This window comes from Dendronephthya gigantea, unplaced genomic scaffold (assembly GCF_004324835.1).
Source record: "Dendronephthya gigantea isolate DGI-Jeju-01 unplaced genomic scaffold, DenGig_1.0 000007F, whole genome shotgun sequence".
Lineage (NCBI taxonomy): Eukaryota > Metazoa > Cnidaria > Anthozoa > Malacalcyonacea > Nephtheidae > Dendronephthya > Dendronephthya gigantea.
In genome coordinates this window covers 3,264,399-3,292,386 of record NW_021163017.1, presented here as the reverse complement: position 1 = coordinate 3,292,386, position 27,988 = coordinate 3,264,399, and the positions used below count along the sequence as shown (strand labels likewise).

Sequence of the window (27,988 nt, the reverse complement as noted above, 5' to 3'; positions counted from 1 at the left end):
TGGCGCTTTAAAACTCGTTCGTTCATTTGTCCCAGTTGCAACATTGTATTTAATTTTTAATTCCCTTGTCCAGCCATATTTCAATTATTGCTGTACAGTTTGGGACAATTGCAATAAAACCTTGGCAGATAAACTTCAAAAACTACAAAATCGCGCAGCGAGAGTTTTGACCTTTTCAAGCTATGACACTAATGCCGACATCTTACTCGATAGACTTGGCTGGAAAAAGTTATCTTCCCAACGCCAGTTTCAAAAGGCTGTCATGGTTTATAAATCACTCAATGGACTTGCTCCACAATACATGGGTTCCATGTTTGTAAACCGTGACAGTGTCAATCCTTATTCGTTGAGAAACACAAATAGTAAGCTGGCTGTTCCTAAGCCTCGCACAAACTATCTGAAGAATAGTTTTAGTTATAGTGGTGCGATGCTATGGAACAGCCTACCGATTGGGCTACGGCTAGCAAATAACCTATCAAATTTTAAAGCAGGCTGTTCCAAATTATTTTAATCTACATTCACATTTGTATTATATTATATTTCTTGTATATATTCCTTACACGGCTCTCATGAAAAGCAGGTATATTAAGTATTAGTTTGATTTATCATTGTAAATATTTTTGTAGTCTTATTTTGTAATTCATAATCTTGTCATTTGTCAGCATGAAAATCCTGATTGAGAATACCGTGTGTAAATAAAGTTTAATAATAATAATAATAATGTTGATTTAGCCATTTAGGTGCGTGTAGGTATAACATATGCATGTGTTGATATATTTGTTGACTACTTGACTTAGACATTTAGGTGCGTACATACGCACCGTGTAGGTGCGTATAATTTATAAAGAACGGTTAAAAAGCCTATCGTAAGCAATGTGATGTAACCAATGTGAGATAGTCTTGTGATTATTTTGTTCTGTATGCAAATAAGTCTCTGTTCAATGGTCAAGGACGGCAACATTCCATTACAACAATTACGACCAAATAGAAAGTAGACTTTACGCACGTAAATGTCTAAATCCATACAATAAATGTTATCTTTAAAAAATCTAGGTGAATAAATAGAAAAAAATAAGTTTCCGTACATTTTATTATATGCATTTATTGACCTGGATGTTAAATAGTAAAAATTTAGAAGCATGGAATTTTCTGGGCGTGTAAGGAAGCAGGCACTGATTAAGAGTCTATGATATGAAGACAATTTCCATACAATCATCTGAATGTTATTTCCGTCCCTAATGCGCGCGCAGTTCAAGCAATCAACACGTACAAGGGAAATTCCATATTTTTTTTCGACCGATATTAGGTCACATAAGCGCGCAAGGCCGACGAAGAAATTGCTATATAAGATGCGACTGATAACTCAAGCTCAAAAACTGCTCATGCGGTGTTCAATTCAGTTAAAGAGAACTCTAGTGAAAACAAGCTGATTTGCCTGAGCGTACCTTTAGTAGCAGAAAATGTCGCAGTATTCATTCTTTGTACTGGTGGTCTCACTTACTCTTGACCTGGTGGTATGTGATCGGCCTATATACAACATAGCCCATATGGTTAACGCAGTCAAACAGATTGACCCGTGGTTAGGGTAAGGAAACAGTTTTATACTTATTTTAGTTATTTATGGGGATTAAAAATGTGTTGAGCATTTACTAGCGATGCATATGAGTAACATGAGCAGGAAAACGATAAGAAATACGGAATGTAGTTTGGAATGTTACATTACAATGGCTTCGAATATATAATTATATATGCAACCGAGTTATCTATTGCTTGAGTTTGAAGTGCAGTAAGCGGTGATGAAATTTCCTAAAACTATTGTAACTCAGCTTAGATCAAAACAATATTCGAAGATTCCCCTTCTCACAGAAAAGATGCCTTTGTACTCGAATTAAACTATAGCTCTTTAACAAGATTCGTTGTTTCAATACTTACCCGAAACGTCTATAAACTCAAATAGGTTTCTCGGCATGTAATCTTCATTAAATATTCCAAGAATAAAAAAACATAACGAGGGATGCAGGTGAAAGACGACGCATGCATGCATTTAACTTTGAAAAAAGAGCATTACTGAGTGTTTTTTATTATACGTCTAATTTAGTAACTTTTAATAGTATTATTACGTATTTTGTGACACCATTTATAGGTACGGGGCAAACGCGCTCGAAGCAGATGTGACCTTCTTTAAAGATGGTAGACCTAAGCACACTTACCATGGAACACCTTGCGATGCCGGGCGAGATTGTGAACGCTGGGCTTACGTTGAAAATTTCATCAATGCCCTTAGAGATAGAACAGTGCCTTCTAGTTCGAAATTCAACTCCAATCTTGTCTTGGTTATGTTCGATTGTAAGGTACGCTTAAAAGCTATAGAATTGATTACACTTCGCAATTGTTAATTCTTCAAATCTAATAAGTTAACAATGAGAAACTTAAGCAGACAGTTTTTGTGACCGATTTGGGAAAATTTATCCTCTTGACAAATAAAATCATCGGGCATAAGAAAGAGTATAACAACAACAATTAAGGCAGGTGCTTTTTTCTTCATTACTATTGTTTAACGTAAATATTAGGAAAGCACTGCGTATATATATTTAACTTCTCAAAGCAAAAGTTACCAAAATTAAAGAAAAGGCACAATAATTATATACTTTTTGTAAACCATTCATCATGCTATAAAACTGCGAAACGATCAGTCGCAATTCCGTACTTGATTATTTTAATTTAGGCGAGGTTTTTAAAGGTCTATTAAATTTTTGCATAATTTTGAACGTTAGTATTATACTACATGTGACATATCTAACGAACGATATTTATCCCTTCAAAACTCTAACTAAAATTTATTGAAATATAAGTTAGCCTAATCCGCCTTTATACTCACTTTCCTAGGCTCGAGTAATATTAATATATGCAGATCAGTTTTGCGTATTTCAGGCTAATCCAGAAATATCCAGTTAGCCTTAAACCTAAAGGCTATAAAACCAATGTTATCCGTCTGGCTCTATCATATAAAAGTTGTATCACGCAGATTATTAGCTTCATTTCTTTAGAAGTTGTTATGAATGAATCCGAAACACTTGTTTCGGGACATCCGTGGAGCATAATTTATTTTATCAAAACAAATAAAGATTTTATGATTGTTTTGCAGCTAACGCGTTTAGCCAAAAACAAGTTAGCTAATGCTGGGACGAAATTTGCTGAAATTATTCTCAAGCCATTGTATCTAAACAATCCAACCAAGATGAAAGTGATCGTCAGCGTGCCAAACTTATCGCTCAAAGAATTTATCCGCTCTGTGATAACGAGCCTTCAGAGCAACCCGGAGATTCTCGCGAACGTTGGCTGGGAAATTAGCTGGGATAACGAGAAAGAACCGCAGCAGCTAGAACAAGCGCTAAAAGAAGTTGGAGTTCAACCTGGTCAAGCCTGGCTTAGTAGTGGAGTCACTAACTTTGTTAGTCAATTGCATACATAATTATATGCGTAATAGCGAAATATGTGCGCAGAATACAAAGTCCTATTTAAGGAGCGCATACGTTATAGCTTAAACCTGTATACTTCTGCCATTATAATTGAATCTCTAATATTACAAACAATGGTACTGTAAAGGTCGATTTGCACTGTCAAGACCGATGACAAAGGTCACTAGCTAATTTTTCAGTCAAATAGTTCGTTCACAGAAGCTTTAATAGTGCAAACCAGCTACATGCTAGGCATTGTGACCAAATATTTTCTTTTATTTTCCGGAATAGATTGCAGATTTGAAATTGGACGAACTTAAAAAAGAAGTTGAATACAGAGATAGCGGGAATTTCTTCAGCAAGGTGTACGCATGGACCTTGGATAAGCAGTCGACGGCAGTGAAGTATCTTAAAATTCATTTGGATGGTGTCATCGCAAACTACCCTGGTCGTGTGAACAAAGCGATTAACCAATACAACAGGGAGAGAGGTGCCGGAGAAGATAGAGTCAGGCTCGCGACTTTGAACGACAATCCATTTCGCCGTTTTTAACTAACCGAACTTTAGCAAGCTTAAGCAAATGGCGTTTCTGACGAAACGGTATAGTCACCATGGTAATTTTAGAAAAGTTGTAGTGTTATTTCTAGTTTGTAGTATTGCAATCTGCAGAAAAATAAATTTGAGCTTACACATGCAATAATATGATGAATTGTTGATTGGTTATTGTCTGTCTAAACATGTTTCTAATTGCATTGTTCTATTGCAAAATTAGCATGTGTTTATGATCACATCAGCGCATAATCCGCGCATACAAAGACTAGAAATGCATGCATGCAGCAACCCCTCGATATTTCAAAATAAGTACACAATTTCCTGACCTTCTTATATTATTCCTGACCTAACTTGCATGTATTTTGAAATGACTCAAAAGTCTTTTAATGTATTATGGAGTAGATTATAACTAATGCTTCCATCATTCGGTACAAAAATAATCATAATCATCCTCTCTTGTTTCTTTTCGTTATATTTTGCACAAAGTTTATGAAACGCTTTTTTAAGGTCTGTTCACACGATCCAATTTTGTGGGATCCAATTCTCTTCTGACGCATGAAATATTGTCAGTTATTGATAAAGCAGTAATGCATTGGCTTCAGTGGATTTTCTGCTGACTGACTGACTGAAACTTTTATTTAATCACGGTAGACTAATCAGGATTTACAACATGAAGTAAAATACAAGAAAAACGAACACACACACATAATTATTATATATATATATATATATATATATATATATAAATATATATATATATATATATATATATATTATATATATATATATATATATATATATATAATATTATATATATATATATATATATATATATATATATAACACGCAATTAAGATAAAACGGTTATGCACACGCGCAGATCCAAATTTGCGTATATATATATATATATATATATATATATATATATATATATATATATATATATATATATATATATATATATTTATACAAGTTATGATACAAGGATACCTGTTTTCCATTAGTGCCGTGAATTTAATTCAGATAAAAAGGAATTATCCAATAAAACTGTTGCATTCAGAACTGAATTTACGAAAAGAATTAACATGTTGTTATATGACTTTTCTACGCGAGGTAGGAGATCTTTTAACAATTGTTAACTAATGTTCATTAATGTTCAGTTTCTTTTCTGGATTCTCTACTCTTCACTTGATCTTCTGATCTTCGACGTTTTCGAGTTCTTGTCTTGGTTGTCTGTCCTGTAAGGTTGAGCTTCCTAACGTTTCACATGCTTTTTACTCCGCTAGTCCACTGAAGGTTGAGGTGTTGTGCACGCCCTTTTATTGTAACGGTTGAGGAAACTTGCAGACGTCATCAACCAGAGTGGCTGATTCTTATCCAACCAATTAGCGTTGTAAGTTAGAAATGTGGGTTGGTCTTAGAAGCTCGTTCCAGCTCTCATATCTTGTTTGTTTAATAAAGGCGTTGTCGCACTAGTCGAGTTGGTCTTCTGCTCAATCGATCAATACTTAAAAATGCTCACAACTTAAAATGTTTATCATCAACAACTAGTAAAATTTACAAACAATACGTCTGTGAACAATATCTTTCAACTTAAACTATTTTCACTCTTATTTTATCGAATTGAACTTTTGATGACGTAATCTATTACATGCTTGACCGAGCAACATTTTTAACACAATTGATTGACATAAGAACTTGAATGGCCTACAGCACGCACACTTTTTATAAAAATGCAACCATTAAGATAAGTGAAGACTTAAGACTGTTTATCCAGGTATTAGTTCTGAAAGGATTATAAATATTTTCACCTTATTATTTAATCCCACGATATGTCATACATGAAAGGGAAAAGCGATTAAAATCATTCACTAATCCCTGTCATGCTATTGATATTCCTATTTTTGCAGCTATTTTTATATGCATATCTCTAAACACAATAAAGCTTTGCGTAACAATCCTCCTCACCTGGAATAACCTGTCCCCAGCTTCGAGTGAGCTATAACGAACTTATATATGTCTACAAATTCGCACTATTTCTGAGCTCGGCGTGGCTATCACTGGCATATTACCAAATGCCTAATAACTGAGACCATACACATAGTACGTGTTGTTATTCTACGACAACACTACATAATCGATTATACGAGATACAACTGATCTAAATATAATTGACTTATGCCTACATGCACCTCAGGGGTAATCTAACTACTGGGTGTCCCAAAAAAAACGAAAACTATTGAAATCATTCATTGTTAAAATTTGAATGCCGTGTTTACGAATTTCAGCCTCTGGGGATTTAATGCATCTTATAAAATGCTAAATGCTTTGTGTTGCTAGAGAAAGGGGACATGTCGAAGGTCATGGTCCTTGAAATGCAAATTTAAATATTGTTATCCATATTTGTAAATGGTAAATATTGTTAATAAATATCATTTTTGCGAACAAGCAAATTTGACTGCATCATATGCATGCATAAAAATGCTTATGGCAACCCTAATTTATACACTTGTGGGCCCAACAAAGTGCTTAGGCATTCAAACTCTAACAATGGCATTGTTATGGGTGATTTCAATAGTTTTTTTTTTTTTTGGGACACCCTGTATAATAATGTCATATAATTATATCAAACACGTCAGAATATAGCAATATTAAACCAAAATTAGTGTGAAAACAAGGGGTAAAAATTTCCTGTTTTCCTTAATGTATGTACCAGGGACTTAAGCGAAATTATAAATTTTGTAGATGCAGTCAGAAAGTGTACCAAAAATTATTCAAATTTCATAAAAAATCTTATCATTGCAACAGCGATTGCACTGCTAGTTTGCGATTGGTGTCTCTCAACGTGAAATTTGTTATTCTACTGGGATCAATAAACATTCTGGAAAGATAATCTGGTGCAAGACCATTTAGTGATTTATATACCATAGTATAGCTTTGGCAATTTTGCGCTGAGATGCAAGACTATTCCAGCCAAGAACAGATATTCCGTGTGGAATGAGAAACAAAAGGCCTTATACGTTTTAGAGCACCTATACCTGCAGATGGTATGTGGAGTTGCCTCCGCTAGATGAGCCTACAGACAGCTTTCGAAAGGCGTAGATGAGACTGTGATCGCTTATATTCACGTGAGAGACACCAGAGCAAGCAACTTTATCAGGAGCGTTTGTAAAAATGTGGTCAATTATTGTAGTAGAATGACTTGTAATCCGAGTCGGTTCATTTATCAATTGAGAAAGATTGTATAATTCAGCAGTATCCATGAGCAGTCTTGAACTATGATCCAAGACAGTAGAGCTCAAATCTCAGTCCAAGTCACCCAATACTCGTGGCGTCAATTATCTCTAATAGAGATTCAAACAAATGAAACTTAGCCAGAGTCGAATTTGGTGGTCTGTACTAGAATGCTACGATAAAAGGCTTGGATTTAGGTTTGTTGATTAAAATGCACAAATTTTCCAATTCATCAAATGACAAGTCGTAGCGAACTGAAAAATTAATACAGCTGCGAATATAGAAACAAACACCTCCCCCATATCTACCGTTTGTGTTTCTATCCCGACGAACAATTTCATAGCCATTTATGTGCACTTCATATACTTACAAGAAAAAAAACTATAAAACATCCATCAGAAGTGAATTGGATCCAACAAATTTGGTCGTGTGAACAGACCTTTAAAATTACAAAAGAGTTTACGAAATGACAGTTTTATAGTAATTTGCTGACGTTTCCATTGAAGTACAAACAAGTTGCTTGTCGCGCATGCGCATAAGTGACATAACGGTCGAACGTCTATAGTTCACCGTCCATTGAGAACGACTTTGGCGCAATCGGGCCTGACTACAGGTGTAATTCTTAATCTCCGGCGAAGCCATGTCCCCAAAGAGGTTTGACAGGGAAGCAACGAATGTTCAACTATCCAGAGCTCGTAGAGTTAGTGGAAATGCCACACTTAGTGAAAATGCCATGAGCGTTTCATACCACACTTAGCATTAAGCCAAAAAAATACAGTTCTTATTATGCACGCAGCCCTGCGACTTTGCAAGTTTCTGTTGAGGAAATGTCCCTCGATATACGCTACTGTTGGGTCCCTAGATCGCCCAAATGAACAAGGAGAAATCATAGACGGTGACTGGAGGCAAACCACTGCATGACCGTACTGGTGTTTTTGCATCTTTTCCATCTACCGACTGTAACCATCCCAAGAGTACCAGCAAGATCAGAGATTGCCAATGGTAATGGAAAACATCATTGACGTAATCAATTTTATAATTGTTTTGAGTATGGACATTGATTTGTGCATGTTCAAAGGTTTTAAACATCGAACCATTTACGGAATGCAGTAATTCCAGTTGTCCTGCTGTTGTCTCGCAAATAATAAGCATGTATTATTACGTTATGTATTATGTATTATGCATGCAATAATTAATGTAAGTATTTAATACTGCTTTTTTAAGCAGTATTAAATACTTACGTGGTGTTTCTACGTGGTGCTTCTCTTTTGTAATTGGTGTTTACGATGTCAGCTGAAATGCAATTTTCACATTATTCGGTATAGGTAGTGGACTAGAAGTATTGTATAAGCGATTTGCTTGATTTTTCCTGCATATAATACGAATTATAGTCTCTATGATGTTATAGTTATTTCACATTATTCATGATTGAATGAATGGTGTGCTTATAATAAGCATAATTATTATATTGTGTTCACAATATCCTGCATGATATTAGACATCATGTGAGCGAAAAACAGCTGGTACGGTTATTATTTGGATGCATTATACTTTTAACAATGAAACATTTTATTTCGTTCGCAGTTTCGATATAACAAATATCACTTTAGAGTGACTGCAATCTCTGCATGAATTTAATAATCGAAAACAACATTGTCATTACTTCTGACGTTTAGCGCTCGGTTATTCAGATTATTTGTTCTGTTTCGATATTTTGAAGGCATTCTCATTATCTGGGAAGAATTCAAAATCTTTACCGGAAGAGGAAATAGGTAAAATGAGACCTTCAGGGGAAGAGATAACGATAGCACTGGTGGTCACGTGCCCCAGAGGTACTTAAGGGCGACGCCTCGTGTAAACTGTCACAAACAAGCTAGAACGCAGCAGAAAGTGGAAAGCCGGTCGATTAGAGAAAAACCGAAATTACTTCATCACTGTTGGGCTACAGCACACGAGAATGGCAGCACGTTAAGCACCGGCTGATGTTCCGCCTCCAGCGGCAGTGCTATTAGATATTCCTTCTGTACCGGCTGTTAAACGGCAACAACCCGATATTCCACAAGTGCGACCAGCGGAAAAAGTATATTTATCAATTTGTTTGGGGGCTTCCTGAGCGTTTTTACTCTAGGACTCGCTGGACGGACCATTATTACATTAAGGACTTGCGACTAGTTGTTACAAAACGTTTTACTCCACCAGTCTAGCTCATGTAGTACGGCTCTATCACCTTTGTTTATTTTCGCTGATCTGCTCATCCGTTCTGTTTGAGTATATTTATTATAACGAGAGCCCCTTTTAATATGAGTGTACGGCAGTCTTTACATTTCAGGTTGCGCTACAAATTAGGTGCGATTTGTCCGCAGTACTGAGAGGTTCGTATGGCCTATCGTGTTCGATTTTATGTTTCTTTTGATCGTTTCCCTCGACGGTGTTGCGTATGCGGCACTAAAATAATTTTAAATCTTGCATGTGTTATTCTCGTTTGCTGAAACACCACACGAGTCAGAACACGAATGAACACGGATGAACACGAATCAGAACACGACTCCAGAAATATGAACACAAGTCAAAAATCATGAACACGAGCGAAAACGAGTCCAAGAATCATAAGCACGAGCGAACACGAGTCTAAAAATCATGAACACGAGTGAACACGAGTCAAAAAATTATTAACACGAGCGAACGTTTAGTCGCTAAATATTTTGAATCAATTATTTTTGGAAATATACTAATTTTACACTGTTTGTTATGAAAACAAAACATAGCGTCGACGAAGCACAGTTACGATACAGATGTTCAGTGTTCACTGTTGGCAAACTGCCTTGCGGACTGCATGTGCGCTCTACATTTAATTTAAAAGAGTTGTATGCTGAGCAAACAGCTGGGGTTGAATGTGAAATTGGAGTTGGTATTTCCAACAATTCCAGGCGCGGATCCAGCCGAAAATCTGACCGTGTCATATGGGACTAAAAATTTTCCGGTCGACGGGGGGAGTTGGGCATATAGGACTAAAAATTTTCCGGCCGGGGGGGGGAAGCGAATGGCGAAGGGGCTATGGACCCTCTGAAACAATCCCTGTACTTTCATAAAACCACAAAACCATTTTCAAAATTTTGGGTAAGGTATTTACCGATATTTCATTCACACTCAACATAACGTGAAATTTGCATACACAAATTATTCACAGACAACAGCGTAAATGCAAATTTGTATCATAGGGCGCTCCCAGCGGCCAAAAAGGTCAGACTGGTCATATTTTAAATTGAAATAGAGTTTTTTGTTAAGAATATAGCGGTGAAACTGCATTTCCCGTGCTAGGCAGATGTAAATAACGATATACTTGAATGCAGAGTTCCTGAAACACTTTAAAATACCAGTAATCTGTCTGTACCGAAATACAACTGAACCGGTCTGGCCGTTTTTCCGTATAAAGGAGAGCGTCTCACTATTGTTCGATTTAAAACCTAAAAGTCTTACCTTACAAGAACATTAAGTAAAGATTTTCAGTATTAGTCTCTTGGGAAATAGCAGTTTAAAAATTGTCGTTGCGATTGTATAACGCGAGCGAGCAAAGCCTTTCTTTAGTAATAATTCCATCATGTTGTAGCCTGAAGAGCGATATTTCCCCTGAAATATGTTCGCTTAGCTTTGCTTTTGAGAAATTTCGACGGATTCATGTATTAATGCATTCGATTCAGCCTGAATCAGCCAGGATGCAGCGAACAGAGCAATTTAACGTGTTATGTATAACTATATCCGAGTTCGAAGTCGAGAAGTGTCGAACTTTATTGTTTATCATGCTTATTGCGCAATCAAAAACAGGCCACCGTGTCGCACCGTGTCGCACCGTGGCTCACGTGGCAAAAGCTTGCCCTGTGATTGGTTTGCTACACTGCACCGTGTCCGAACGTTACTATATTTAGTAACAATTGCGCAATAATCTGCACACCGACCGTGTCAACTAGTGGCTATCTTTAAAATAGGGAATGGGGAATGCGGGAATGGGGAATGCGGGAATGCGGGAGTGGGGGAATGCGGGAATGCGGGAATGGGGGAATGCGGGAAGGGGGGAATGCGGGAATGCGGGAATGCGGGGATGGGGTCATGGGGGAATGCGGGAATGGGGGAATGGGGGAATACGGGAATGGGGGAATGCGGGAATGGGGGAATGCGGGAATGGGGGAATGCGGGAATGGGGAATGGGGAATGGGGGAATGGGGGAATGCGGGAATGGGGGAATGGGGAATGGGGGAATGCGGGAATGCGGGAATGGGGTTATGGGGGAATGCGGGAATGCGGGAATGCGGGAATGGGGGAATGCGGGAATGCGGGAATGGGGGAATGCGGGAATGGGGGAATGCGGGAATGGGGGAATGCGGGAATGCGGGAATGGGGGAATGCGGGAATGCGGGAATGGGGGAATGCGGGAATGCGGGAATGGGGGAATGCGGGAATGCGGGAATGGGGGAATGCGGGAATGCGGGAATGGGGGAATGCGGGAATGCGGGAATGGGGAATGCGGGAATGGGGGAATGCGGGAATGCGGGAATGCAGGAATGCAGGAATGGGGGAATGCGGGAATGGGGGAATGCGGGAATGGGGGAATGCGGGAATGCGGGAATGGGGGAATTGGGGGGATGGGGAATGCGGGAATGGGGGAATGCGGGAATGGGGGAATGCAAGAAGGGAATGCGGGAATGGGGAATGCGGGAATGGGGGAATGCGGGAATGGGGGAATGGGGGAATGGGGGAATGGGGGAATGCGGGAATGGGAATGCGGGAATGGGGGAATGCGGGAATGGGAATGCGGGAATGGGGGAATGCGGGAATGCAGGAATGGGGCAATAAGGGAATGGGGTGACCGGTGAACAAGTGAGTGGGGGAACCGGGGAATGGGGAAACAGGGGGATGAGGGAACCAGGGAACAGGATAAAGGTGGAACTATGGACTCATTGAGCAGCTAAACTAATAGTAACAGTCTTGAGCCTGAAAGGAACAATTGTTAGTATATATTAGGCGTGTATACAGTATTATGGCTCTCTGCATCTAGGATGCTACTTGCAAATATATTTATTGACAATTATTGTTATTATTAAATGCCAACCTAGCAATTAAGTGTTAATTGTTATTGTGAAACTCAGGCACTCTTGTATTAGATTTTACCAAAGTGAAAAATCAAAATATACTTGCCTTTCAGTAAAAATTAAAACTATAATTAAGATAATGGTATTGTTGTGTGCTAGTGTGTTCATTTAGTTGGCAAGAAACTGCTCTGTGTATATAATTTCGATGCATGTTTGCATTTGCTTTCAACAAAATCTATAAATGAACCCACTGACCCTTAACTAAGGACTGTCATCCTTTATTAGCGGGTTGGGGGCTGAAGGAAAAGGGTAGGGTAACTGCATGAAAATGATGAAGTGTTATTAACAATATAAATCCTTTCATCATTAAATCTGAACCAGGCCATGAACTAGCTGTACAATCCTAAATCATTAATTCATTATACATCAAGTGTACTGACATCAGCAATATATAGTCAACATATTGGCTTAAAATCTTATAAAATCTTAATGAGTCTCAGTCAGTCCTTGGTAGGAAGTTTCAGGCCTATAGCTAGTTATATGAAAACATTATATCAGAAAGTATTTTCCCTATATATTATTTAACTCTATAGCTTTCTCAAAATTAGTAGTATATTTAGAGTGTTTTACTCCACTGATTTTAGACAACAAACTTTTTGGGAAACATATAATTATGATGAATATATTTTGTTGAAAGAAACATTTTTGGTTACAGTGAAACAACAATGTGCATTTTGTGAATAACTTGGTAATTATGTAAATAATTTGGCATGCAAACATTGCAATACTGAATACTATGTATGTATATTACCTTTTTATGATATTTATATGAATACATATAAATACTTCCTGTACTACAATAAATATCTAAATGCCCTACTTGATTATATATTTGATTATATATTTTCTGATATAATGTTTTTATATAACTAGCTATATATAGGCCTGAGACTTCCTACCAAGGAATGACTGAGATTCATTAAAGATTTTATAAGATTTTAAGCTTTGTATGCTGATTGGGAAAGAGCCAATATGTTGACTATATATTGCTGATGTCAGTCACTTGATGCATAATGATTTAGGATTGTACAGCTAGTTGATTCATGCCTGGTTTCAGATTTTAATGATGAAAGGATTTATATTGTTAATAACACTTCATTTTCATGCAGTTACCCTATACCCTTTTCTCTTCAGCCCCAAACTCGCTAATAAAGGATGACTGTCCTTAATTAGTTAAGGGTCAGTGGGTTCATTCATAGATTTTGTTGAAAGCAAATGCAAACATGCATGAAAATTATATACACAGAACAGTTTCTTGAGCAATGTTATTCCCATATAACATATGTTCTAGCTGTTGCATTTGTCATTATATTTTGAATAGATATCACTATTGAAATGAAATTTTGCATGCCAACTAAATGAACACACTAGCACACAACAATACCATTATCTTATTTACAGTTTTAATTTTTACTGAAAGGCAAGTATATTTTGATTTTTCACTTTGGTAAAATGACTAAAATCTAATACAAGAGTGCCTGAGTTTCACAATAACAATTAACACTTGCCAGGTTGGCATTAATAACAATAAATATATTTGTAGAGAGCCATAATATTGTATACACGCCTATACTATATACTAACAATTGTTCCTTTCAGGCTCAAGACTGTTACTATTAGTTTAGCTGCTCAATGAGTCCATAGTTATACCTTTACCCTGTTCCCTGGTTCCCCCCATCCCTCTGTTCTCCCATTCCCTGGTGAAATACTTCAACAAACGGCCTTTTATTGGCTTAGTAAATACACGTTATGTTAGTTACAACAGACGCCATCTTAACTCCCCCAGCTCCCCCAAAGTCCTGGACACTACATCCCTCCCAAACTTTCAGTAGCCAACAGTCATAGTAACTAGTTGTTTATCTAACAATAACAATTAAAGGGTCCTGTGCCCAAATGCTGTCCACAACTCAACAACCTAAATCAGACTATATTCTAAGGTTCACTAGTCGTCCAAACAGTGACGACTAAAATTTAGTGTCTAATACTCATCACCCATCTCGTACTCTTCATATCTTCTTGGCACTTTTCGTTGTCGTTGAGGACGTCTGCCTGCCATCTGATCTTCTTCGTCCGTATGCAACTCCTCCTCATTTGCTCCTCCTTCTGCCTCTTGATCATTATCCATTTCACCGATGTTGTCTGCATTACGCAATTCATCTTCCCAGTCTTCCTCGTTTTGCTGATCTCCGTTCTCGTCGTCATCCCCTTCACTATAATTTGGGTCCAGTTCATTATTCTCAAACCCATCACAATCATCATCTATATTCTCGTCGTCCATCCCTCTTTTCCCAGCTGCTGACTCAATATTGGGTAGTTTTAGACGCTTAAAGAAGCATGTATTACGGGTGATCACATGCCTTGGGTTGTTTCTTGACGCTTCCACCATCGTTCCCTTCTTTTGTGTCACGGTGTATGGTCGAGGATCATATACTGGTTGTAATTTTCCTTTCTTTTCATTTCTTACCAGGACTAAATCCCCGATTTGGATAGGTGACGTTTTGACGTAAGACTTTCGATCGGCGTATTGTTTAGCTCTTAATTTCTTCGTTGCATCCCTTGCCCGTGTATCGCTATCGTCATTCTGAAACTTTGATAGTTCGGGTAAGCGGACTCGATATGTCCGGGTTTGAAACAACAAATCAGCAGGGCATTTGCCCGTGGTAATATGAGGCGTCGCCCAGTAATTGCGAAGGAACTTGAATAGCTCTTGCTTCCAACATTTCCGCTCAATTGACGAAGTACGTACTACTTTGTGAATCATCCTGTTAAAATTCTCCACCAAGCCATTTGCTCGTGGATGTAATGGTGTGATAGTGTTATGCTGAACACCCATAAATTTGCAGTAATCGCTGAACGCTTTGGAGTTAAATGGAGCTCCGTTATCACTCTTCAATTGCAGTGGAATTCCGTACGATGAGAAAATGCGATCCAACTTTGGAATTGTTGCGTTAGCTGATGTTGAAGTGGTAAAATCAAGTTCAGCGAATCTAGAATATTCGTCAATTACTACCAGCACGTAGTCTCCTGACGGCAGTGGTCCATAGTAATCAACTGCTAAACATTCCCATGGTGCATTTGGAAGCCGCGTAGACTTGACTGGCTCTTGTGACGGAGTGTTTACTGTCGCTTGGCACGCAATACAGGGACCAACAACCGAAGAAACTATTTCATCCATTTTGGGAAACCATACTCTTGATCGCAAAAATTGTTTTGTTTTAACGAGGCCCTGATGACCCTCGTGTGCAATTTTAACAACGATCTTTTGCAACGATTGTGGTATTACAATTTTGTTACTTCGCAAAATTACTCCATCCGCAAGAGACAACTCTTCTGCTACACCCTTGAAATGTTTGAATTTCTTATCTTCTAGGGGCTTCTTATTCTTAATAGCTTCGTATAAATCATGGAGAATTGGGTCACGGCGAGTCGCTAGTTGAATTTCTTGTAATTTTATAGATGGTGGCACGTCGGTTTTAATAACCCAATTTACGTGTGCTTCCAATTCCATCGACTCCTTCAGCTGTTCTTTTGGACATCGATTTAGTGGTAAAGGGTGTCGCGATGTGTAATCAGCAGGATTTAGTTTGCCTGGCCTGTAGACAACTTTAAAGCGGAATCCCTGTAACTTTAGTCGCATCCTCTCAACCCGAAAGGGACCTGGTCGGCGTGGATTGTTGTAGAGGCTAACTAACGGTTTATGGTCCGTAACTACTTCAAAATCCCGACCAAGCAAATAGATTTCATTCCTAAGGCAACCATATTGTACAGCCAAGGATTCTCGCTCGATCTGTCCATAGCGTCTCTCCACATCCGTCAGAGATCTACTGTTATATGTAATAACCCGAGGTTCCTGTGTGTCGTAATCATATTGAACAAGCATAGCGCTGATGCCAACCGGTGAGCCATCACAGACAACCTCTGTTCTTAGCTTTGGGTCATAATAACTGAGTAGAGCTGTTGTTCGCAAGCTATCTTTTATCGCTCTGAACGACTTTTCGTGTTCGTCTGTCCATGTCCAACGCGTGTTCTTTCTGGTCAAATTACGTACAGGAGCCGCCACGGTCGCGTAGTTGTAGATAAACTGTGCCGAGTAATTAGCCATGCCCAGAAAGGACCGCAACTCTCCTTGGTTAGTAGGTGATGAAAGGTGTTGAAGAGCTTCCACCTTTGCTGGATCGGGACTGATGCCCTTACTGGAAAAAACAAGTCCGAAAAACGCAATAGAAGTTTTCCCGAACTCACACTTGCTTCGCTTAAGCGTTAAACCAACGTCCTTAAGTCGTTGAAATGTTGCACTTAACGCTCGATAATGGTCATCTTCATCTGACCCAAAAACTAGGATATCATCGTGTATGTTCTTAACTCCAGGTATTCCACTCAGAGTCTTCCTTACTTCCTCGTGAAAAAGTTCCGGTGCTGAATTAGTTCCGAAATTGAGTCGACAATATCGTCTCAGACCTAGGTGAGTGGAGAACGTTGTTATCTCTCTGCTTTCTTCGTCTAGCTCTAGCTGGTGAAATCCATTAGCCAAATCTAACTTTGAAAATATCTTAGCTCCGTTAAGATCTTGTCGTAATTCTTCCACTGTTGGGATGACATGTCTTGTTCTTTTGATCGCCCGATTAGGTTCAACCATGTCCACACACAATCTGATTTCATTTGAATCTTTCTTTGGAGATATCACTATAGGTGAGATCCAATCCGTCGCGGAATTGACTTTTTCAATGATCCCGGCTTTTTCTAAACGCGTAACTTCCGCTTCCACTTTATCTCTTAAGTGAAAGGGAACTCGTCTATGCCTTTGTGCCACCGGTTTCACACTTTCATCAATGTGAAGTTTCACCTTTACTCCCTTCAATTTTCCGATTCCATGAAAGATGTCCTCGTAGCTATGGATGAGTTTATCCAATTTCCGTTGCGTATTTGTTGTGAGTGTTTGCTTTTCTCTGCCAGAAGACGTTGCCTTTCCTTTTGGTTTTGGTACAAACTGGCGCTTTGATGCCACTTGATTAACTATATGTAATATGCCAAGACGTACAGCTGATGGAGATGCTAGCAGGCATCCTGATGACTTTGAGCCCTTCACAACATAAAAGTCTGCCACATCATACCGCTTTTTTGTGGCTACCATTGCTGTAAACTTGCCCAACAAAGGAAGGGGTTTGGTTGAGTTATATGCAAAAAGTTTAGCTCTGGTCTGTTTTAAGGAGACCTGCCCTTTCAACTGACCAAAACTGTCCTCGTCAATTATATTAACATCTGCTCCTGAATCTATCTGAAATTTCAGTGTAACATCATTAACTTTAGCTGTTACCTTATTCTGACTCTCTCTGAGCTTCTTCACAGCCGATACTTGATATTCATTCTCCTCGTCACTATCACTGGAGTCATCTTTAAGATTGTTTATGTTTTTCACTGAATTGCATTTTCTTGCATAATGATTTTTTTTCCCACATTTCCGGCAATCCACTCCCCATGCTGGACACGACTTTCTACCACCTGGATGTGGCCACACACCCCCACAATTAAAACATACCTTCTTTCGGTTATTATTCTGCTCTTGTTGTTCTCCTTTCTTTGTTAATTGTGAATGTCCTTCCTGGACTTTATCATTTTTTAAGTGTTGACTCACTTTCATAACTGAAGTGTTCTCCATGGCTTTGGCTTGTACATCCGCTATTTCTATGGCCCTTGCTGCACTCAACAAATTGGTGAGTGTGGAGTCCTCTCTCAGGGCTTTTCTGCGCAAACGTTCCGAAAAACATTTTTGAACTATTTGATCTTTTATTTCTCTATCTTTATCATGGAAATTACAACGGTCAGCGGCTTCTCGCAACCGCGTGACAAATTTGTCAATTGGCTCGTCTTGTTCCTGCGCCAGTTGCCGAAAATTATACGTTTCGAAAGTTACATTTACCTTTGGCTCGAAATGTGCATCTAGTTTTGCTTTCACGTGTTCATACTCTTGATCATCCTCCGAAGCTAGGGTGTAATATATATCAGATAGTTTTGCACCCCCATAGTGCAGAAGTAAAGCTTTTTGTCGAACCTTGCTTTTGATATCTAGCGCGACAAACAAGTTTTCTAATCGTAAAATCCACTTTTTCCACTGGATTCCCAATGAGGTTGGCTCTGATTCCGTATCAAACGGTGGAAAGTCCGGTAAATTCGTTGTCATTATTTTCTTTATCCTCGTCGCCAATGAAATACTTCAACAAACGGCCTTTTATTGGCTTAGTAAATACACGTTATGTTAGTTACAACAGACGCCATCTTAACTCCCCCAGCTCCCCCAAAGTCCTGGACACTACACCTGGTTCCCCCACTCACTCGTAACTCGTTCACCGGTTTCACCCCATTCCCTTATTCCCCCATTCTTGTGTTCCCTTATTCCTGCATTCCCTTATTCCCGCATTCTCTTATATTCCCCAATTCCTGCATTCCTCTATTCCCTTATTCTCTCATTCCCTTATTCCCCCATTCCTGTGTTCCCTTATTCCTGCATTCCCTTATTCCCTTATTCCCCCATTCCCGCATTCCCTTATTCCCCCATTCCTTTATTCCCTTATCCCCCCATTCCCTTATTCCCCCATTCCCTTATTCCCTTATTCCCCCATTCCTTATTCCCCCATTCCCTTATTCCCCCATTCCCTTATTCCCCCATTCCTTTATTCCCCCATTCCCTTATTCCCCATTCCCGCATTCCCCATTCCCGCATTCCCCATTCCCGCATTCCGCATTCCCCATTCCCGCATTCCCGCATTCCCCCATTCCCGCATTCCCCATTCCCCCATTCCCGCATTCCCCCATTCCCGCATTCCCCCATTCCCGCATTCCCCCATTCCCGCATTCCCCCATTCCCGCATTCCCCATTCCCTATTTTAAAGATAGCCGTCAACTAGTTGCTGTGATCGCAGCTTCGAATGCACGACTAGCTTCCGAACATACTCGGTACAATTCGGCAAGCTTTTGGCGAATTTTATAGTTCAGTGTTAACTGAACAATCATAATATGAAACAAGGAATAATAATTGGGAATTCGTTCCCACTTTTAGCAGGAATTGGTAATAATATGACAACGATTACGAAAGATATTGCTCACATTATTTGTTTTAGACATATATTTCCTTAATTTTGGTGTGATTCAAAGAATTAATATGTACTTTTAAATAATGTGTAAATATTAGATTGCAGATGGGAAAATTCTGGATCGGAAAAATCTGACCGTGGTCAGATTCTGACTAGATCCGCGCCTGAATTCTGGCAGCGCACTGACCAGTTCACGTGTACTAGCAACTGATTTCGTAGCCTTTGTGAATGTCTGGGATGCGCTGGGCAAATTTGGCGGTGTAATACATGGCTGTTTGTTGCTCGGTTCTTCTTCTTCGAGGACTTGTCGGCTTTTGAGTTGTCCTTCTTCGCATGCCTCTTTAAGTTCGCTCATAATGAGGTTATGTTGAGCAAGAAGAGCGGATCGTTTCCTTAGTTTATCGAGACACTGTCGACAAATGTAAAGTGATGTCTCTAAAAGTCTAAAACATTAAATGGCAACTGTGGAAGAGCCAACAAGCGTTAAATTTCGTCTTCCCGGTTACCAAATATCTTTCGTGTGGTTTTTCGATGGTTCGAGAGCACAGAATACAATAATAACCAATTAGGATATGATCTTGGTATTCCGTGCGCCCGAATAAATTATTTATCATTATTATTATGCAGTTCATGTTAGCTACGTCACCGTAAAGCTACAAGCTTGATTCAAGCTTGTTAATTTACAATGATTTCTACTCCTCTCTGGTTCTGTCCTCTGGGTGTACTCTATTGAGTACAGTTAAACTTGGTCTGATCTTTTTTTTTTAGGATAAAGATGTTATGGAATTTGGGGATGGCTTTTTTGCAAATTGTTGGAACATTAAACTGTTAATTTTACCATGTTGACTTTGTTAGTTATTTTTATATTGCTAGTTTTAGGGAGTTATTTTAACACCAAAAAAGGGGTAAAAAAAAAAGGTTCAAAATGAGTAGCTTTTTGGAGTAACAAATAACTCCACTTCTGGTGTTATAATTTAACACCGCTTTTGGAGTTAATTTAACTCCAATTCTGGACTTAAAACACAACTCCATTTTTGGAGTTAAACCACAGTGGTTAAACACATTTAACACCGTTTTAGGTGTTAGGCCGGTTTTCTACTATATAGGTAAATTACTTCGATAGAAGGAAATTTTTCGCTTGATTTTCTTTTCAATTGTGATCTATCAAGTAAATCTGCTTCGTTTTAATTTCACAATTGAAAAGATAAATAAATTGAGCGAAATATTCCGTTCCATCGAAGATTTCCACCTATAATACCGATCGAGTCAACAAACAATGCAGCACAAATATCGTTATTATATTATTATAATATTGAATACATGAGATCAATTACATTTCTGTTTGAGTACAGCAAGTCAACTACGCATTAAAGGAATTGCTTCTATAGTATAGCTCTTTAATACTTTTAATTACACTTTAACACACATGCACATTTGCAAAAAATTTAGAAAATGTTTTTAAGTGGAGTACCATGCATGCCTAAAACATAATGGTATAGTCATTAAGACACTGGTTGTTCAGTTCTACTAGAGTTCTATTAAGCTAAGACTCACTCTACCAAGATGATGACCTGGCTGTATAGGCAATACTGATCCACGTTTCTTCTTTTACAATTTTCCTCGTAGTAAAATTTGCGGAGGTTTCCTGTTGTGCCAATTGCAAGAAACAAGTCTTCAATCTACGAACAAATAGAAAAATTGCATGTATATATGAGTGTAAATTCGAGTAGTGTGCTTTTTATGCATATAACAGAGCACATTGTTCAACAGACCTTCAAAATCTATATGTTCTATGTGATCCACAATGCAAACATACTCAGACAAATAAGCAGAAACATGTGAGTATAACTATAAGGAAGGAATAATTTCAAGTAACTTAGGCTTAGCTAATATAAAAAGAATAGGAAAAAAATTCCACATACCTAGATTTACTGCATCATGGTAAGTTGCTTCGTCCATTGAGAATTGAACAGTTATTTTGGGGTTGTTTTTAACATCGTTTCGCTAGGTTAGGGCCTGGTTAGGGCTTTCTTGTATTGAAATTTGTGTTTGAGTTTCCCATTGGCATTGCTTCTTCTACCCTCTACCGGGCATTGTGGACTTCTGTCCTTCTACTGCTTCTAAAGATACGAATTCGAATTGTTATAGACTATTAAAATATCCCAGGAACTTAAGGTAAATATCGGAGGCTCGCGATATCATGTATTCATGCTGGTCAGAAACAAAAAAATACTTCGCCGTCAGTTTTGCGACTGAAAAACTCTTTTGGCAACAGCCCCACAGAAAAAATAAATCGACCAGCATCAAAAATTATAGAAACAACTATTTGAAAAGCATTTTAGAATTAAACTATAAGAATCTTGCAATAAATTTGTCTGTTTTTGCAGGCCAAGTTTACACAATAAAAAGGCGGGAAGACTAAATGCAAGAAAAACTTCAAATATTTACCTTAAAATAGCTCGCAGTAGTTGCCAAATCCAGCTTTTCGCATCCAAAATCGCAAGTCCTCTACTAAGTTTACAATTTTCGAATGAAAAGTACCGAGAAAGAGAACTTTTTACGGAGCGAGCGAGGGCTTCGTGTGTACTTTGCAAATAGCGAGCTTAAGCATGCGACGTTTTTGTCAACACGGACGTCACGCGTACAAAATTTAACGGCTAAAAATGGCGTCAGCCGTTCTTGCTTGAAATCTACGACGGGAAACTGCACGGACTGCGGTTTCTGATTTTAAACAAAAACGGCTGACGCCATCTATAACGCCAAAATTTTGTACGCGTGACGTCCGTGTTGACAAAAACGTCGCATGCTTAAGCTCGCTATATTTCGCCAAGAAAGACCCGGCCACTGAGCTGTATAAAGACCTGAAGTCTTAGCATAGGTGTCCCTGGCAATTCAACCCACATCATGAGGTTTTCTTTTTCTTGATTAGTTGACTCAGTTTGTCTTGATTTTAAAATCAACTGTCAAAATTTAAAATGAAAGTTAATGTTAGGATACTATCAGTAATGTCTTTTGCTTTATTAATTTATGAACATATTCTGTGGTACCTAACAAACACTTATTTCTTCAGTTTAATTAATCCATGATTTGATGTTGTTGGTGATTTTGTATAAATGTTATTGAGGTCTCCAAGTGGGACAATGGAAAAGACATATAAATTAATTGTTTTTCATATATGAAAATTTAACTTTCATGAGCCCTCAAGAATATTAATTCAAAAGGTCAAATTTTTTAAAATTGATTTCTGATCAAAACCTGCCTTGCAATACATATTGTGTATAATTATAGCTCTAAATTATCTGCACAGTTTAATGCTTGATTCACATGATCTGCACTGTTCAATGCTTGGTTCTTTGACAGATAATATTAACACAAAATAGTTTTTTCAAAAAATTGTATTTATAGCCTTATGAGCTTCATAATCATATATAACATGTTTAAGGGTCAGTTTTGAGAGATGTATTACTTAAAATTTTGTAGCATAAAAGACCACATTTGATATGGAAGACTGCAAATCACCAAGCTTTTAAATGCCACTTAACTCTCACATATATATGTTATCCAAAAATGCAGCAATCAAATGTTTATAGCACTTCTTGGTTGTGTAAATAGCTAATGTGCATTAGCATTTGACCACCTTTCAGACAATTATTAAAAAGAACCAGGAATGGATATTACAATGTCCCATATTACCTGGTTATTTCAAGGTGATCCTGAATATAAAAATAAAGAAGATTCATTGCAAAATAATTAACAAAAAACAGGAAAATTTTTATTATTTGATTTATTATAAACTGAAATAAACAAGCATGCTTGGATTTCTTGCACATAAAGAGGTTAAAAATAGTTTTATTGAATAATTCATGAATAAATCATGTTTTAAAGTACCAAAAATATAAACCTGGGGAATTCGCATTTCCATAAATATATCAAATGAGCTCTTTTATATAGTTTGTTTGAAAATTTGATTTCGAAAAAACTTCAATTAAGGCCTTCCAGATTAGAACTACAAGACCGTGGGTTATGATATTTTTAATGCGCTGAATACCTTATATAATAATGCGCTATACGATGTATAACGATCGGTTGTCAATGCTTTACTCCAGCCGATCGACCATGTATTTCGCTATTTAATGATTGATTCTATGCCATTTATCGTTATAAACTTACCAAAACTATCCGAGGCAATCTTTTCATCACGTATTTTGATGTAGTAAATGATTTCAATACAAGATTTTGTTCAATTTCAATAAAAATTACCATTAACGCGATGTGCATCACCAATCTTCACTCCTTGTTTTCAAATCTCCATTATGAATATATAATGAGAGGAATTTAACTCCAAAAATGGAGTTAATTTCTCTAACCTCTCTAGATGGGATTATTTTTGCATAGTAATCAACGTTCGAAGACCTCGTTACTCCACCGAGGAGTTAATATAACTCTAAAAGTGGTGTCAAAATAGCACCAAAATTTAACACCCCGAAAAATGAAATTTGGGGGTGTTAAAATAACTCCCTGAAAATAACAGTATAGTTACAATAGTTATTTAATTAAATGGAAAATAAATTTATACAGACATGCATTGACTGAGCAGTTTGTTTTCAATTTGCAGCAACTTTTATAATTTTCTGGAAAGTTTGACCCTCCCTACCATTACAAGGAATATTATCATAGGGCTAATCAGGAATTGAAGGTTAATAGATTATAGACTAATGGAGGAATGAATAGGCTCAGTTGCATTTTCATTAATTCATAAGACATTTGTTGATAGCACAACTAGTACCATAATCTTCTTGGTACCATATATAATCAAATTTTTGTTATTTACCATAGCCTTTCTTTGCATTATCTGGAATATGATTCCACTCAAATCCTTGAGTCAAACAGGGAACCATTTGAAAGTGCATTACTTGGGATACAGTAAGATATGGGTAACTTATAGGTATAATGACCTAAATGAAAATATCTTATGCGAATATATATTGAAGTACTATTACTAATCAGCCACCCAGCATTTTGCATGAGGTTTGGCCTTTGTTTCCTTGAGTTATGCATGGGCTGATATGCATAAGCATGATGTTCTAAGAAAAACATCACATAACCACATATTTTCTGCCGGTAACCTTTAGTCGGCGATTGATATCCGAAAGATAATCGAAATTTCCGACAAGACTCGAAAAATATTCAAGTATTTTAAAAATATTACAGAAAATATGTATGAATAATGAAAATAAATGAATAAAATAACCCGTCAGCTAATCGTATAAAAATCCTTCGTCCACAATTTTTTTTGCGTTTTAATAATTATTATTTCTGGCATTGGCAAAACAGCGTCAACGACTTGTATATAACTGAAATAAACGCCTTATTGCATTATTCCTAAAAATAAATCGAAAAATACAAAACAACAAGGTTTCACGGCAAAAACAAAAATATTCATACAAAACCAGGGGCGAAATCTGTTGTTTAGATAAACCAGGGGGGAGCAACTCCCGTAGCGGGCTCATATTTGAGCCTGGTCAGTGAGCCTGGTCAGGGGACCATGTGGCGTCAGCAAAGCTTCTGCGCATGCGCAGAAGGGCGAAGTCCGCCATGTTTTTTGCTTCACTTTTTGAGAAAAAAACATTAGGAGCCGGTCCTCCAGGAATTATTATATAGCTCAGTGGCTGAAACGCGTTCCGGACGCGTTCGAGGACGCGTTCGGAACGCGTTCTGGAACGCGATTGTAACGCGTTCTGGGACGCGTTTGGAACGCGTTCTGGAACGCGTTTTTGATTAGGCTATTTCTGAGCAGTACAGTAAATAAACTAACTACGGTATGCCATAATTATAATAAATCCCTTATTAACCGAATACGTTCGGTCCGGAAAAATATCAGACCTCGGTCCTCGCTATCGCTCGGTCCGTACTGTCAAGACCTCGGTCTGATATTTTTCTAGTACGGACCTCAAATTCGGTTAACAAGCGGTATGTATTTTATACTACTATAGAGATTGCACTAGGCCTCACCTACTACCCAACGTTTTTTGTGATTCTACACATTATACCACAGGCATTTTTGTGATCATAAACCTAACTAGAAATACATGCATGCAGCAACCCCTCGCTATTTCAAACCAAGTACACAATTTCGTGAGTTAACCTGACCTAAACTTATATTATGAAATGACACAAAACTCAAATCAGTCTTTATATTTTACCGAGTATATTATAGCTAATGTTTCCATCATTCAATACAAAAATAATCATAAAGCTTGTGTAAACATTGCCCGTTCAATTTTGCTGCATTATACCATGCCAGCAATTAAATAACGGTTTAAAATCGAAGTTTCAAACGATTAAAACAGTACAAAATCTTCACAGACAAAGAAAAAACTTCAAATGTTATTTTATTCTGTAATGCAGTCGACGCCGGCGGCTAAAAGTTTTATACTTTATAAACTTTATATAGGTATATAGTGTGTATTTTTGATACTAAAATTCAAATTACACTTTCAAAAACACTTTTTGAAGTTAAAGCAAAGGTGTAATAGCCTTTCACAGGTTTATGCGCTTGCATAAAAAGCTGAAAATTTAACAAATAAACGGCATACAAAGCTGAAAAGTATACAAATACGGCTCATTCTTATCGCGAAACAAATACGAAATTAAAACAAAGTAAACACGTATACCCTTTGTCTTTGAAAACATTTATAAGTTTGCAGATTATGAATTATTCCTCTTACACGGCTTTGTCTTGACCGTATCCACGTTCATCTTTGCTAACTGTCATGCTTCATATATCTTGTTTCTTCTCGTTTTACTTTCTTTGCACAAAGTTTATGAAACGCTTTTACAAAAATGTTTACGAAATGACAGTTAATATAAATTGCTGACGTTCTCATTGAAATACAAACTTTCTGTCTTAGCCAATCAGAACGTTCGTTGATTACCAGATGTTACTCGCGCATGCGCATAACTTACAAAACCACCCAACGTCGACCTTCCATGACAAAGAATTTGGACAACTTTGGATTCGGCTATGTTCTACCGGGTTCCGGGTGTAATTCCTAATCTCCGAGCGGAATTAGTACCCTCGCAGGATAAACTGAAAAGACCAATTTTTGTGTTTTATGAGCGACCTTTTTAACGGGAGAGGTTTCGCAGGCTTGCAGCGTACAGCTACACTTTTCGCTTGTTTCTTAATAAGTGTCTCTTATATAATTATGTTATTGCAACTGCAGAATCTGTGTCCGTTCCGGACTTCTGGGATCCTCAGCCACGAGATAAGAGTGGTAAAGAAGTGGCCGTACATCTTGTAACTCTTAATTTTAACAATCCAAGCCAACAAAAGAAGCACAAAAATATCTCCGATCATTTTTATCAAACAGCAGGAAATCAACGAATTCAACATATCCAGCGAGTTCAGAACCCATCATTGTTCAAGCAGTGCCTCATAAAAAAACAAAGTTTGGATGAGAAAATTGGCAGTAATGAGAAATTCTTGTTCCATGCATGGAAGTCAACGAGAGGTGACAAAGTAAGCGAAATTAACAAGACAGGTCTTAAAAGGAGTTACGCTGGAAATGCTCATGGTAAGGCATGTGTAGGACGGTTATCCATATTTATTTATTCATTTAATTGTTTAAAATTATTTTTGAATTGTGTTAAAAGACACGGTAGTGAACCAAGCAAAGTTTAGCAGATTTCAAAGCCGGGTCCTGATTGCGGCAAGGAGTTTGGGATGATGGGTGAAGGTTCTTTATTGGATTTTTATAGTGAAAAGAATCGAAAGATGCATAACTGAGTCAGCCCTTGTCTCAACAAAGTAATCGGTCCACCCAGTTAATTACATCACAACAATGTGCTTATAAAATTCTGATACTTGCACTTTAGGAGCAGTTTATGGTAGAGGTGTTTGCTTCGCAAGAGACGCTTTGATGTCTGTCGGTTATGCTCAAACATTGGCTTCGACGGGACAAAGATACATGTACTACACACGAGTAGCAGTTGGCCAGTACGCCGTGGGTAACCAAAGTATGGTGGTACCACCGCGAAAAGCAGGCAATGATTCTTACGATTCTGTCGTCAACAACGTAGCAAACCCGACAATCTTCGTTTTGTTTTATGACAATCAGTATTATCCAGAATATTTGATATCACTTTTGCTTAAAGCAGCGTCTTCTTATATTTAGTAAATTTCTTATTTTAGAATCTATAAAGATGATGTAAAGTGCTTTCTGCGGATATCTTTTTCTCATAACAACCTAAGCAACATTTTAGGCTTCACGCCATATGACGGGTGGAATATTAGGAAATCCTTTTTTCGTGATTTTCATTTAATTCGAATTTTAAAATTGGAGGAGCAACTTTTGGAACGTTACCCAGTTCGTTTTGAGCAGAAAACATCATCTTTGATTCCCGTTTGTCAAGGGTATAAGTTGGAAATGAGAAAGAGTATAGGCCTGATCTCATTTGTGGCAAACAATACTTTTGAACTTCACAGCAATTGTATATATACTCATTCACG

At 37.8% G+C, this 27,988-nt stretch overlaps 2 protein-coding genes across 2 annotated transcripts; one reads left to right on the top strand and one right to left on the bottom strand.

Annotated features, from left to right (window-relative positions):
• Positions 1–1,405: 1,405 nt before the first annotated feature.
• Positions 1,406–4,063, top strand: LOC114516963 (phospholipase D LarSicTox-alphaIB2bii-like). The gene is made up of 4 exons (XM_028536589.1): positions 1,406–1,585; positions 2,144–2,351; positions 3,146–3,451; positions 3,750–4,063. Exons 1-4 carry the CDS (start codon positions 1,461–1,463, stop codon positions 4,008–4,010), a joined length of 900 nt encoding a protein of 299 aa, XP_028392390.1. The 5' UTR covers positions 1,406–1,460; the 3' UTR covers positions 4,011–4,063.
• Positions 4,064–14,366: 10,303 nt separating this feature from the next.
• On the bottom strand, positions 14,367–18,566 carry LOC114517217 (uncharacterized protein K02A2.6-like). Its single transcript, XM_028536874.1, has one exon. It carries the CDS (start codon positions 18,564–18,566, stop codon positions 14,367–14,369), a length of 4,200 nt encoding a protein of 1,399 aa, XP_028392675.1.
• Between the last annotated feature and the right edge of the window lie 9,422 nt (positions 18,567–27,988).